The sequence below is a fragment of the Oryctolagus cuniculus genome, chromosome 1 (assembly GCF_964237555.1).
Source record: "Oryctolagus cuniculus chromosome 1, mOryCun1.1, whole genome shotgun sequence".
Taxonomy (NCBI): domain Eukaryota; kingdom Metazoa; phylum Chordata; class Mammalia; order Lagomorpha; family Leporidae; genus Oryctolagus; species Oryctolagus cuniculus.
Window position 1 is genome coordinate 230,672,604 of NC_091432.1, and position 14,259 is coordinate 230,686,862.

Genomic DNA, 14,259 nt, shown 5'->3' on the forward strand with positions numbered 1-14,259 from the left:
ACGGTGCCGTGGGGACCGTCCTTCTGCCTGTGTATTCACTCAGCTTTCTGGAGCGTGGAGCGTGGAGCGTGGAGCGTGGGAAGTGCCGGCTTGTTTGCAACCGCATGGCAGCTGCTGCCGGAGCGCCCGAGAGGCTGCGGTTGGCAGAGGCCGAGCCTGCTGCCCTTGCTGCTCTCAGCAGTGCTGGGCAGGAGCAGCCGCTGAAAACGCGAAACAGAGCACTCCCCAGATGCCCAACAGTGGCTGGGGCGGCCTTGAGGCCAAGGCCAGGAGCCTGGAGCGCAGTCCAGGTCTCCCAGGTGGGTGGCAGAGACCCAGTTACTGGAGCCATCACCTGCTGCCTGCCAGGTGTGTGCTAGCAGGAGGCTGCTAATCTGGAGCCAGAGCTCGCACTCAGCCCGGTGCTACCGTATGGACGTGGGCTATGCGCGTCCACTGGGGGCTTCAGCCGCCAGGCCGGAAGCCCGCCCATCCTGGCAAACAGTTTTTGATACGCTGAGTGAAAGCTGCCACATGCGTGATGCACACTCTGCGCCCTCTCAGTTCTTCTGGGCTCTGGTCAGGCCTCTGGCCGCACTCAGCCGCCCCCTGCTCTGCCTCTGCTGTCCATCCTGAGTCCCTGTGTCCCTAGCGCAGCACAGCCCCGCACTGCACTGGTCAGAGAGCGAAGGCTGCCTGCCGGGCTCGTGGGTCCCCGTGCACAGCAGGCCGACCCAGCTCCACGCCTGGCACGCTTGCGTGGGGCCTGGTCAGCGTTCTGGGCTTTGAGGAGGCCGCCTGCTGCTCTTCCCTCCTCATAGGGGACTTCTAGTCTCCCAGGAGCTGCCCTTCCAGGCTCTGCTGGGGGTCAGGATGCCCGTGACCCATCCACTCGTGTTCAGGGAGCCCGCTCCTCTTGCTGTGAGGTGTCCCTTAGCGGTAGCGTGGAGGAGGGAGAACCCCTTGCCCAGCCCACAGGGCCACATTTATCATGACTGTATCGAGCAGAGCCTGAGACCGCAGGTGGCCACCCAGCCTGAGGGTGCCCCTGTGGAAGTGCTTTGGAAAGAATGTGCCCATGGGGGGATTCTCCCTCTGGGTTCCCATGTGTGGACTGAGCTGGCCCAGGGAGCCCCAGACCAGGAGAGACAGGGATGCTACACATCTCAGGGACAGTTGGTACCAAGGCCCTGTGTCCACCAGGCATAGAATCCTGAGGCTGGTGGAGACCTGACTGTGGGCCTGAGCGAGCACAGGGAAGCCCCAGGCCTGCAGACATGGAGGTGGGAGATGAGCCACAATCCAGGCCCAGTTACCTGGCAACAGGAACAGGTGTGGCCCAGGCAGAACTGCAGGACTGGTTCACAAGGTGACAACCAGGGCAGCCACAAGTGGGACCCTCTTGGTACCACAGGGTGGTGCTGCTGAGCCCATGGGCTATAGGACCAGTGACTTGCTTATCCCACAGTGGGAAGAGAAGAGAGAGGCAGGGCCCAGCACCTTTTGCCCTGGCAAAGACTGGGGGGCCCAAGACGCTGAGAAGAACTCTGCATCACTTCCTAGGCTCTTCAGTGCCCGCTGCCCTGAGACAAATTGCGCGAGTGGCCACAAGCTGGCTTCTGGGCACCTAGGGACCTGCACGGGAGACCAGCTGGCCACCTCCCGTCCCCACCCCACCGCGGATCTCAGAGGTGTTGCCGCAGCCTCAGCGGTCTCACTTCCGCCCTAGGCGTGGAGCTCTGTGCTCACAGGAGCTGGAGCAACTAGAGGTCCAGTCCTGGGCGTCCTCATGGCTCTGAGCCTCTGTTTTCTGTTATGGCAAAAAGAGGGTGATTAAGGGACCCATCTCGTGGGGTTGTTGCAGGCTCTGGAGAGATACACGTTACGCTTGGACACAAGGGGTCTCCCTGAGTCCATGGGCACACCCAGGCTGTTCTGTAGCACAGCAGATGGTTAAGAAGGACCCCAGTGGGAGGTCTCCGTTGGCCCTGTTTCTAGAGTCTGTTGAGAAACCCAGCGAGCCCAGTGGGGGCAGGGAGAGCCAGCCCTACCAGGCTGGGCAGGGCCAGGCATCCGTGTTAGTGACCCTGCTGGGCCCAGGAGGGTCGATGTGCTTTGTGTAGTGGGGCTGGGGCCAGTAGGGGAGAGGACTGATGGAGTAGAGTCCATCTAGCTGGCAAAATACGGTTGCCAAGGAGGAGAGGGACTGACAGCAGCTGGTCCAGGTACCCCTGGGCTACAGGGCCCCCAACCCCCTCCTCTGGGAACCCAGGAACCTCCCTGCCTCTCCACAGCCGCACACCCCAGCAGCAGCATTCCTTCTGCCCAGCTCTGCTCTGAGGCCAGAGCCCCGAGGATTGGGGCCAGCTGGACCCTCCATCCAGAAGTGAGCTGGGAGTGGGTGCTGGACCCGGGCCATGAGGCCGTGGGAGCTCAGAAGCACTGGTGGTGGCACCCTAGGACAGGTGGCACTGTGAGAAACCGAGCGAGAGATGCTGCCGTGCCAGGAGGGAGAGGAGCCGAGGCGGCACTGCCTGGCTTCTTGAAGCCTGGCCAGGCAGTTTCTGATTCCTGGCCCTGCTGAGGCCCAGCTGTGTCCCTGCCCGTGGCCTCGGGGAGAGCCCTCGTGTCCTTATGTAACCAGCTTACTCAGTGAGCTGGACGCAGTCAGGTGTAAGCAGAAACCAACCTTCGTTTTCCCCCGGTGTCCTTCCAGCCACTCTGCGGACTTGCTCTTTTCCCAGCTGGAGCTGAGGACGCCGTAGGGCCCTGGCCTTCCCGGAGCGAGGCCCGACAAAGCCCAGCCCTCCGTTCGAGACAGTCCTGGGGAGTGACGGCGAGCCTACACGCCTGAGCCACTGGCCCTGGGGTACAGGGGCCAGTCCGTGCCCCTGCCTCCCGAGCTTTCTGGTTCTGGGGTTGGGATGGAGAATGAGCAGAGAGGGGCAATGGCCCAGCTCCTGTCGCTGGTTGAAAGGGATCCCAGAGTGGGTGCCTGCAGCTGTGCTGGGTGCATGAGGCACCCGCTGCTGCTTCAGGTCCCCTCAAGGCCCTCTGATTCCGTTCCTGGTGGCAGTGCTGCAGGCCTGCTGAGCACTCTGCTCTGCCATCCTCAAGTCCTGTGTGTCCTGCTCCGACCCCAGCCCCCAGCCCCCAGCCAGGCACTTCTCTGCCTCAGGCCTTGAGCCCTGCAGCCTGAGCTGGAAGTGGTTCCCATGTCTGCCCCGACCCGGCCCGGCTCTGGGAATGGCCCTCTGAGGGTCCTTGCGTTTGATTTGGGGTGAGGGGGCTGCCCTCCCTCCCTGTGGGGCCTGTGCACACTGTCTCCCCCCCACCGGGTCTTTGCATGGCTTCCACGGGCTTCGGGTGGCACCAGCCACACCGCAGAAGCCACCGGGGTTGTCCCTTCTGCAGGGAAAGCTTGCGTCTTACTCTGGAATGTGGGACACTTGGACACTGGTATTTTGTCCTTTAGCCTTTGGGGTCTCCGATGAAACTGAGTCAGAAAGAGTGGGTTTTCACACCGTGTTGCGCTTGAATCTGCCCCTTTTCTGTTTCGTTGTCGGGGTCTCTCTTGACAAAACTGTGAGAAACTGATGGGACAGGCTTGGGGGATCACAAGAGATCCCTGGACTCCCAAAGTGTTCTGTGGATTCTGAGTGTGGTGACTCCCGTTACCGATGTTTTGGAGTTTTCTTTTTCAGTCTTGTTCAAGATAGCAAGAGTGTGTGTGTGTGTGTGTGTGTGTGTGTGTGTGTGTATGTGTTGGGCCAAGAGTCCATGGGCACACCCCAAGCCGTTCTGCAGCACGGCAGGCGGCTAATAAGGACCCCAGTGGGGGAACTGTTGGCCCTGTATCCAGAGTCTGTCGAGAAGCCCATGGTCACTTGCTTAGAGATCTGTGTTTCTGCCCTGCCCCCACAGAAGGCCAGCAGGTGGGTGCCCCTCCCCCACTGCCAGTGACCGAGGGGTTGGCCCCTGCTGTGGCACAGGGGTTTGGCTGGGGCAGAAGAATGTCAGGCTGTGTTGGCTTCCTCTGGGTCTACAAATGTACCCACCACGGAGAACTTAGACATAGCAGGACTCTGGGGACTGTGGGCCTTAAAGGTGGTGGCAGAGAGGAGTAGCCTGGCCCACGGATGCTGGCTGTGTTTGCTGGTGGGCACAGGGCACTTCTGCATGGTCTCCCGCCCCGCCCTGGCTTCTTCCACCCCATTGCGGTGACATCCCTCCTCCCATTGTACTCCAGGGAGAGTAGGCCCCCTCCCCCGATGAGCCAGGTGGGGATTGGGAGAAGTCACTGCTGTTCCCGCTTCCATCTGGATGCCAGCATGGTCCAGCGTGGCTTCCCCGAGGGCTGCCTTCGGGTAGTGACAGCAAGGTCACGCCTTGCTTTCCTTGGCCCTCCAGACGTGTGAGCTGGTGTGGTGGGAGTCTGGGCCAAGCTGCAGGCATTTTCGTCAAAGAGCACCCACATTTCATCATGACCCCCACCACTGGGGAGACGTGGTGCCCGGCGCCCGTCACCTGCTGGACCAGCTGCCACTCGGGATCTGAAGCATCTGCCTGCCGTGACGGCGACACAGAAGCCAAGACGGACGGAAGTCTCCTTCTGAGCACGCGGCGGGCTTCAGGAGTGCCGGCCGCCCACGGGCGCAGCCTCTGGCCGTCAGCGCTGTCTGTGGGGAGTGCTGGGAGCAGGGGTGTAAGTGTGTGTGGAGTTGTGACGTACACACTGCCCGTCACCCTTGGGAACCACTGGGTTTCAATTCATGCCTCCATCCACGGTGCGTAGCAAGTGCACACCCCTTGTCCGCATTCCCTGGTCAACGCGGAGGTTGGCGTGTTTTTTTTCTTTCGTCTTTGCCAGTCTGAGAGGTGATGGTTGATCCTTTCTCTGCACCTCTCTGGTTATTACTGAGCTTGGTGTCCTCTGTTATTTATTTATTGGCCATTTGTGACTTCTCAGGTGTTCATGCACTTTGCTAGGTTTTCTGTCATGGTGTTTGGACACAAAGTTACGAGTCTTGGGACACACCTGAATATTCGCCTTGCATCTGCTATATGTGTGGCCACTATTTTTTCTCTTGTTTGATATTTGCCTTTCAATCGTGGTCACATTTTGTTTTGTTTTGTCTTTTGGAAGGCAGAAAATTTAGGTTTTTTTTTTAAAGATTTATTTTATTTAGTTGAAAGAATTACAGAGAGAGGTAGAGACAGACAGAGAGGTCTTCCATCCCCTGGTTCACTCCCCAGATGGCCACAATGGCTGGAGCTACACCGATCCAAAGCCAGGAGCCAGGAGCTTCTTCCAGGTTTCCCATGTGGGTGCAGGGGCCCAAGGACTTGGGCCATCTTTCCCAGGCCATAGTGGAGAGCTGGATCGGAAGAGGAGCAGCTGGGACTAGAACCAGTGCCCATATGGCATGCCAGCGCTTCAGGCCAGGGCTTTAACCTGCTGCGCCACAGCGCCAGCCCCGAAAACTTAGGTTTAAAAATGATTTATTTATTTTAAAAGCAGAAAGACAGAGAAGAGAAAGAGAGAGAACTCTCATCCTCTGATCCACTCTCCAGATGCCCACAAGAGCCAGGGTTGGGCCGGGAACTTACTCCAGGTCTCGCCTGCGGGTGGAAGGGACCCAATGCTGGCGCCCGCATCTGCTGCCTCCTATGGTGCACATGAGCAGAGGCAGATCCAGGACTCGAGTCCGGGAGCCCTGATGTGGGATGGGTGCGGCTTCCTACCTTCCTTGCCAAAGGTGTGCCCAGATTTGGATTTTAGAAAGTAGTATCCCTTAGTCTTTCCTGGAATCGGTGGCCCTCCCAAGCCACAGGTTTATTTTACAAGGAGATGGTTCTGCTGGCCGTGCAGGGCCTGGTTTGGAACGAGAGCGATGGCGTCCCCGGCTGGGAGCCTGTTGCAGTGGCTGAAGGAGTGGAGAGGTGACGGGGACGCCCTTTGACCTGAGCAGTGAACCTGTGAACCGGAAGCGGCCTGGTAGATGTCACCTGCTCTGCCTCTGAGGTGCTTCCAGGGCGACCGGGGAGCTGCGCGGGGCACCCGAGGGCGCAGGAGGGAACCACAGGCAGGGGTGTGGGTGTCACGTGCATTCGGGCACAATAATGCACATGGCCATACCTCCAGATCGCACCGATGGCTTTTATTGCAAATTTGTGTCATTACAAGGATAATCTGGGAATATATTAAAAAAAAAAAACCAACCCTCCGTTTTATTTACACAGAACATGCTACATGGTACACTTTGTGAGAAACACTGAGGTAATAGGCGTGCACCCAGACGTGGACAGTCCCACCAGTCCCACATCTTGCACGCCTGGCCGGGAGGGCCTCCCTGCTGGCCTCATCTCTTGCTCCGGGCTTGGCAACAGTCCCGTTGGCACTGAGTCTGACGCTTGCGGCTGGCAGGACACAGAAAGCCACCACGGTGCAGGGCAGCAGCAGGGGGCCCTGCGGCCCCGCTGAGTCAGTTCTCACTTCCGGGGGACCCTGTTCCCCAGGGAGGCGTAGTCGGCCCGAGAACACGGGACCGCCGGTCTGTACCATTGGGGGCCCCGTCGAGCTGACGATGCCTGCTCTTCAGCTGACTGTCTCCTGGCAAGGTGGGTCACTACTTGTGTGGAGGTTACAATGACACGTAGGCTAGAGTACGAATGGAAGATACAAAACTGCAGATACATGATGCGTGTGGCCTGGGAGCTTTTGGCTTGGCCTTCCCTTTCCTGACCAGAAACCTGAGCCCAGACTGTCTCCTACTCAGAGGCGAGGGGGGTCTTGCCTGAAAGAAAGTTCTGTGCAGAAGACAGAGTGCACGGGGCGGGCAGAGGAGGTGCCTGGCACTGTAGCGAGTGGCCCGGGGCTGACGCACGGAGTCCTGAGTGAATGGTGCTGAACCGATGCACGGGGCCGGTGGGGGCCTGGCGGGAGTCCGGAGAGTGGGAAGAAGCAGGAGAAAGGAGAGGGAGGGAGATTCGGAAGTTTGGCAGGCCGGGGGCCTCCGCGTGAGACCCCAGCCTTGTGTGCACCTCTGGAAGAATCCAGGCACACAGTTGCCAGCAGTAATTGTTTGAGCTGGGGCTCCGCAGCCCGTGGTCTGCCCTTGGACCCGCATAACCCATCCTGAAGGACGCGCTGGGTTTTCTTTTCCTACGAGCAAAGCGGTTGGTAATGCGCGAGCGACTGGGTGGAGCACGAGGGCTGCCTGTCCCGGTGCGTGTTCGTGGTCCACGCGTAAGTGCACCAGGTGGCTCATCCACGCGCATGTGAGGACGGCGTCTTGCTCTGTGTTCTTCCTGTAGGGGCTCAGTGTGTTGAGAGAAAGAGCTGCCTGCCGTCCTGTCCTGTCCTGGGCACGCGAGGGCTGTGTGGTGTGCAGGAGACTAGGAGGGACAGGGACCACTCTACCAGTTCAGTTCCATCATCTGCCACAGTGACTTCGGAAACCAGAATCCAGCGTCCCAGTCCTGCCTGCCCCGAGATGAGCCGGCGGGGGCCAGCGCAGCCGGGCGGTCAGGAGGGAGCTGGCCTAGTGGAAGGTGTTGGGGTTGGGCCGGATCATCATCACCACCTTCTTGAGCGAGTAGGAGCCTCCTCGGAACTCGGCCCAGTAGACCCCGTCCTGGTAGCGGCTCCGGTAGTGGCCCCCGCGGTACCAGACCCCATTGAGGTTGGAGTGGGCGCAGGCGTTGTACCACCAGCCTCCCTTCTGGTAGTGGGCACAGTTCCCTGCAAGTGAGAGCGAGTGAGGAGGTGGTTTGACCCATGGCCACGATTTGCCTGGGGTCTGCAGCAGGACCATCTCTGGGAGGCACCTGGGGCAAGAATGCTTGGGAGGTGGACGGCTTTAGACCTGCTCAGAGCTGCCTGGAGGCTGCTTCTGGACCTCGCCAGCTGTGTGAGCTCAGACCAGCACCTGCTCCCCTCCCAGGCACCGAGTTCTCCTCCGTGGTGGGGAAGCAGACAGCTGTGAGCGTTGAGCACATCAGTTGTGTGTGTGTGTGTGTGTGTGTGTGTGTGTTTGGACAGGCAGAGTTAGACAGTGAGAGAGAGAGAAAGACAGAGAGAAAGGTCTTCCATTTCCATTGGCTCACCCCCCAAATGGCTGCCACAGCTGGCGCGCTGCGCCGATCTGAAGCCAGGAGCCAGGTGCCCCCTCCCAGTCTCCCATGCTGGTGCAGGGCCCAAGCACTTGGGCCGTCCTCCACTGCCTTCCCAGGCCACAGCAGAGAGCTGGACTGGAAGAGGAGCAACTGGGACAGAATCCAGTGCCCCAACCGGGACTAGAACCCCTGGGTGCTGGCGCCACAGGCGGAGGATTAGCCTAGTGAGCCGCGGCGCTGGCTAAGCTCATCAGTGTTAAGGAGGGCCTACATTTAGTCCTTTGCCCAGGACTGGTGCACTGGGGAGGACCTCAAACCACAGGTTCTGCAAAGAACAGGAATGACTGAGGTAGACAGGGGAGAATAAAGGAGTTTTCCACAGTAATCTTAATTTGAAAAAAATTTATTTGAAAGGTAGAGTAAGAGAGAGAGAGAGAGAGAATCTTCCATCTGCTGGTTCACTTTCCAAATGACCATATCAGCCAGGGCTGGGCCAGGCTGAAGCCAGGAGTCAGGAACTCTAACTGGGTCTCCCACATGAGTGGTAGGGGCCCAAGCGGTTGGGCCATCATTTGCCACCTTCCCAGGTGTATTAGTAGGGAGCTAGACTGGAAGCAGAGCAGCAGGGACCCAAACCAATGCCCGTATGAAATGCCAGTGTCATAGGCAGTAGCTTAACTCTGAGCCTCTTTAGCAATTTCTGACAGTTAAAGCTGTCAGATCAAGTGTCTTTATATACAAAGATGAACTGCTTTCCTGTTCCTCCCTAGCCTGTATTATATCATTTCACAAAAGAAAGACATTTCTGTAAAATTCTCAGTATTGGGGCCGGCGTTGGGGCGTAGCAGGCTAAGCCTCCACCTGCGGTGCTGGCATCCCATATGGGTGCCAGTTTGAGTCCCCGCTGCTCCACTTCCAAGCCAATTCCCTGCTGATGTGCTTGGGAAAGCAGTAGAAGATGGCCCAAGAGCTTGGGTCTCTGTACCCACGTGCGAGATCCAGAAGAAGCTCCAGGCTCCTGGCTTTGGCCTGGCCCAGCTCTGGCCATTGCAGCCATTTGAGGAGTGAACCAGCAGATGGAAGACCTGTCTATCTGTTTCTCTCTCTTTCTCAAACTCTGCCTTTTGAATAAATACATTTTTCATAAACAAAATAGAACTCTTGGCATTATTGTGTCATGCTGGTGACTGGCCGTTCACACCAACAGTGGGCAGTGTGGTGGGCATGGGGCGCCAGGAGTGTGGGACATCGCACCCCTCAGGCGGGGGGCCAAGCGAGTCCCTGTCCACCTGGTCGGGGGTGGGGCGACTGGGCCAGGGAGGGGACCTGTCCTCAGGGGAGGGCTGCCCCATCAGGTTTGTGAGTTGGAGGGGCTGGAAGGGCGGGTGGTCCCCAGCAGCCAAGGCTGTGGGAGGAGGTGAGGAGGCCGCAGGCAGTCTAGGCAGGAAGTTGGAGGAGACCCCCCAGCTCCGAGCACCCCAAGTTTTCTCAGAGCCTCTCCGGGGCTCCTCCTGGGCCGTGACTTGAGGCCGCAGGCCCTCGGTTCACCCACCCGCCTCCCGCTTGCTCCTGGAGGCCCCTGCGTGCCTGCTCTGCAGCCCTGGGAGGAGGAGCTCCCCAGTCAGGCCTGCTCCTCTCCCTGCTCCCCACAACGCCCTCAAGAAGCACACAGCAGCTGCGTGGGCCAGGCTCTGACAGGCACCCAGGCTCGTCCTGCCCTGCTGTCCCGGCAGCCTCGTGGCCTGGCCCAGGGGCCCCCGCTCCTCCTCCGGGCTCTCTCCAGCGGGGCCAGTCCAGTGTCCGTGGTGTGAGGGCGAGTGGGTCGTGTCCCACCTGTCCCCTGACGTGGGGAGAACTGCCCGCTGGACTGTGGCTGCCAAGGGGTCCTGGAGGGAGCCCTCTCCAGCGTGTAGGTATCAAGGTTCACCTAGAGCCGAGGTGGCTCCTCGAGGGGAGGGCGCCCTCAGACTGGGACTAAGAGGGAGGCTTGACAGGAGAGGCCGGGCACCCTAGGGACCAGACCCAGCATGGGGTCTTGGCAGGAGGGCAGGGGGGCAGGCCTTGCCGCCCAGGTCCCCATCCCTCAGCAGACGTGGGTGTGGGGCCTCAGGAGGCGTCAGCAGTGGGGAATCTAAGAGCCTGGCTGTGCACTCACAGTGTCAGTCTCTTCCCTTGTTTTCCACGGAGACTTCTTAGTAAGACCTAGTTTGAGGCATGTGAGCTCTGCTGGCTCCCTCTTCACCACTCCTTACGGCCGCATGATCGTCCCGTGAAGGGCGCCCACCTGCCCTGAGCCCCTGCTGAGCTCCGGGCAGAGCTCGTGGGCTGCGTTCTCCCGGCCTGCAGGTGTGGAAACCAAGGCACAGGGAGAGCCGGCAGCTCGCCCAGGACACGTGATGGGGCCCCCGGGTCAGCGTGGGACGACCCAGGGGGACACTGGCTGCCTCAGGCAGAGTCAGCGAGGCACACTCAACGCACGTCTGTGTGCACGCGATTTGTACACCTCTCCCTCTCCTGGCTCAGCTTTGTGGAAGGCGCCGTCAGGGTGGGAGCAGGTCGGGCAGCTCGTGGTCTTCCTGTCCTCAACCGCTGGAGTCAGGGCCCCTGGGCTGGGTCAGCCTCTTCTCCCCACCCCACCCCTGGGTTTGCATCCACGGTTCCTACCTGTGTAGACGTCGTGGTCTCTGTCCAGGGTGGTGAACTGCTTGCCATTGTGCCAGGTGAAGGAGTCACCCGCGTTGCCATGGTAGCGCCCCAGCCGCAGCTTGTAAAACTCACTCTCGGGCTCCAGGCGGAAGCTGGCGTACTCCGCGAAGACCTTGCGGCCGGACCAGTCCTCCATGGTCACCAGCAGCTTGTAGTTGCCTTGGTTGGTGAGCCAGTAGATGTTCTCCAGGCCCAGCCAGTACTCGCCGTCGATGTTCCCGAACCCTTGCTGGAGAAAACCCCGGGGAGCGTTAGTGTGGAGCCTGCGGCGCCTGCGGAACCCTGGGCCAGGACAGAGGGACCCGGGAGCTGGGCAGAGCGAGAGGCCGGCCCTCAGGATGGCTCTGTAACATCAGGACTCGCTTTCCCCTTCTCAGCCTTAACTGTGTGCCTCATCCAGAAAAATGGGAACGGGCGCCAGCTCTGAGCCAGGCATTGTGGGAGCCTCTGCTCCTTGCTGTTACCTGGGAGATACCATGGGAGTGGATGGGGAATGGCAAACGGAGAGCCTGGCACACAGGCTCTGGCCAGCGCTCCTTGGATAGGTCCTTTACCGCCTCTGGGCGTGGGCAGCACATGGGGGTCACAGGTGCATTTTAGTGCACCGGACAGGTGTGAGCTTGCACAGATGGTCACACCCACCTGGCTCCCCATGGGTTTGGGATTGTTGTTGTTTTGGGACTCATGTGCTGAGTGGTGGCCACCAAGGTCTTGAGCGTGGCTTCATCCATCAGCCATGACAGTAGCTGGAATCGAGCAGGTGCTTCTGGGGCCTGTGTGGCTGTTAGGACTTTCCACGGGCTGTTTTGTCAACCCTCGGGCTGACTCTCAGAGCAAAGACAGGGAGAGCGGGTGACCTGAGGCCCAGAGCGGTCTCCAGCCACGAGCGCCTGAGGTGAGCCAGGGTGTGAACCGGGGAACCAGCCTTACCCGTTATGCTGCCCGGCCTCTAACAAAACCGAGGGGAGAGTGAGGAGGCCGTGTTGAGGAGGAGAGGAAGCAGAAGCCCGGGCTGGGGGCAGCGGGGCAGGAGGAGACCCAGGAAGGGGCCCGACGGCCTGTGTGAGGGTGGCTGCAGGCTGTGGCAGCGGCTCCCTCTCGGGTGATGTGGCGTGAAGTGTGTGGTGCCGCAGGAGCCGGGAGCTGCGTTTGCTGTCCCCAGAGCACCCTCCTGTCTCGAGGGGGGAGCTGGGGGCTGACGGAGCCCTGGCAGCCTTTCTTCCTCCAAGGGAGAGCATTCCAGCTCCCCGGAACTGGGGGGCCCAGAGGGTGGGCCTACACGGGCCCTGTGGGGGTTCTCCTGGGCCTGGGAGCTCGGGACTTGCCACGTCTGGGCTTCAGAGACAGGTCTTCCCCCCTGGGAATCCCAGCTGGGGATGAGGTGCTCCCCACCTGTGCCACTGGGTTGTTGGCCTCCCAGCGGTTGCCAGCGGCCGGCAGGGAGGGGACCGTCCCGCCCTGACCGGGTCTGCGTGCACCCCCCTCTGAGTGGCATCTCCTCCACGCTCAGCCCTCCCGGGGTGGGCCCGCAGCTCTCACCTTGTACGTCTCCCAGTTCCTGAAGAAGTTCACTGAGCCGTCCAGGCGCCTCTGGATGACCGTCCAGCCCCCGGGGTCATGCCTCTGGTCACACCACACCTGCATGAGGCGGTTGGTATTCTCAGGCTTCACCAGGTAGATGGAGCTGGTGTCGTGGCCGTCCTCCAGGGCCTGCAGGCAGTCTCTCCAGGGGCCTGGGGACAAAGATGTGCACGTCACGTCCCCGGGCCCCGCCCCGCCCGGCTCCTGGACCTTCAGTTTTGGTTTCCCAGACGTGAGAAATAAGGTGCCGTGACGCAAGAGCCCAGGGCTGAGAGCCGGAGTGCGTGGATCGCAAGCGCACTCTGCCCCGCCTTCCTTCCCTTGTGGAAGGGGGAATGTGGTCACCTCATTCAGGCCCAGCAGGCTTTCTGAGGTCATCTGCACGGAAGTCCCTGGGCGACTGCCTTTGGAGTTGGTTACGTGTGTGCCTGCCGGTCACGCAGGGATCGCGCCATGGGCAGCCCGCCGTGCTCCGCACCGCCCACAAGACTGCACACCTCCGTTCTGACCCCGTGTGTGTCTCGCCAGTGACCACGCGCCATGACAGTGGCTGCAGTTTTCATACATGAACCACATCACGGTTCCCAGGCCATGCAGCCTGTGGGGAGCAACTGGGAGCAACTCGGACTAGACTAAGTTACTGGAATTAAGACTTATTCTATGCATCTGCTCTCCCACAATATGGTGCTGAGAAGGGAGTAACAGTTTCTACGCAGCTGCCTCTCGCCAACTTGAGTGATGACCTGCAGGAGCTGATCCTGCTCCTGATTGGAGGAGAGCAGCGTACTCGGCGTGTGGGTAGCAGAGTTGGGATTGGTGGAAGAGGACTATAAAGGAGGAGAGAGACAACATGCACCAGGAACATCTATCTGAAGGAACACCTGTGCAGCCCCCGAGAGAGCCGGCCGGCGGTGTGCCGCTCCCCCGCGGAAGTGGGGAAAGTGGCAGGGGGCACCGCCCTTCCACGGAGGTGGAAGGGATAGTAGCCAACCCGGGAAGAACCAGCAGCAAACCCGGGAAGGGCCGAGCAGACAAAAGAACAGCGCAGGGTCCTGTGTCGTTCCTCCACGAAGACGGGGAGCGACACAGCCGCAGTTCCAGATGTTTCTGGGAATTGCACGCTGGTCTGCAGCTGGCTCCGGGGGACCAGGCTCCCTTCCAGCCCAGCCTCTGTATTTCCCAAAGGAAGCTCACAGAGGGGCACACGTGCAGAGCCCACATTCTGAGCGCACCCTTCTGTAAGCAGGACCGTGAACTTGAATTTGATGTCTAGGACACACACCAACCCAGGGCTCTCTTCTGAAACTGTGGCCAGAGGGTCCTGGGACCTCTCACTCCACCGAGGCCAGGCAGAAGGAATGGGTGTCACAGGGGTGGGGAGGGGTGGTCCTCAGGCCCCTTCCCACAGAGCCATTCGCAGCAGCTGCCCGTGTTCTGATGTCAGTCACATCAGCAAGGAGGTGCACTCAGTCACCAAGGTCTCCGCTCGCTTCAGGACGGCCATTCCCAGTAAATAAGTAAAATCGCCATGGCCAAAAACGTAGGCCTTTCCTGTGGCCTGGAGCTGGGTGCGAGCCCCTGGCCCTGGGAATTCAGGCACCGCCTCGCTCATCTCTCAGTCCCCAGCACCCACGTGGCACCGAGAAGAGAGCTTTGAGTGCCAGCAGTTATCCGGGGGCTCCTCCTTCACCATGTCCCCTACAGAGCCTGGGGGACACCCAGGACACCAGGCCCCGCCCCGGGCAGCGTGTGTGGCACAAACAGCCCCTCCTCCGTTCCTTCCGTGCCTGTGCCCTTGCCTGCCTTGTCCCTCCCTCTGCCAGCCGGACCTGCAGCAAGCGTGTTCAGGAAGGAGAAAGCGGTTTCGCTGGTGTC

The 14,259-nt window shown here is 60.4% G+C and overlaps 2 protein-coding genes across 21 annotated transcripts in view; one reads left to right on the top strand and one right to left on the bottom strand.

Moving 5' to 3' along the window:
• RALGPS1 (Ral GEF with PH domain and SH3 binding motif 1) overlaps positions 1–14,259 on the top strand; it is a 267,729-nt gene that overhangs the window by 142,553 nt on the left and 110,917 nt on the right. The window lies entirely within an intron of this gene.
• ANGPTL2 (angiopoietin like 2) overlaps positions 6,120–14,259 on the bottom strand; it is a 28,951-nt gene continuing 20,811 nt past the window's right edge. The window contains exons 3-5 of the mRNA XM_051855122.2: positions 12,343–12,536; positions 10,762–11,032; positions 6,120–7,723 (exon numbers count right to left, since the gene is read on the bottom strand). Coding sequence (XP_051711082.1) covers positions 7,524–7,723; positions 10,762–11,032; positions 12,343–12,536 — 665 coding nt within the window. The 3' untranslated portion in view covers positions 6,120–7,523. The remainder of the gene's footprint in view (positions 7,724–10,761; positions 11,033–12,342; positions 12,537–14,259) is intronic.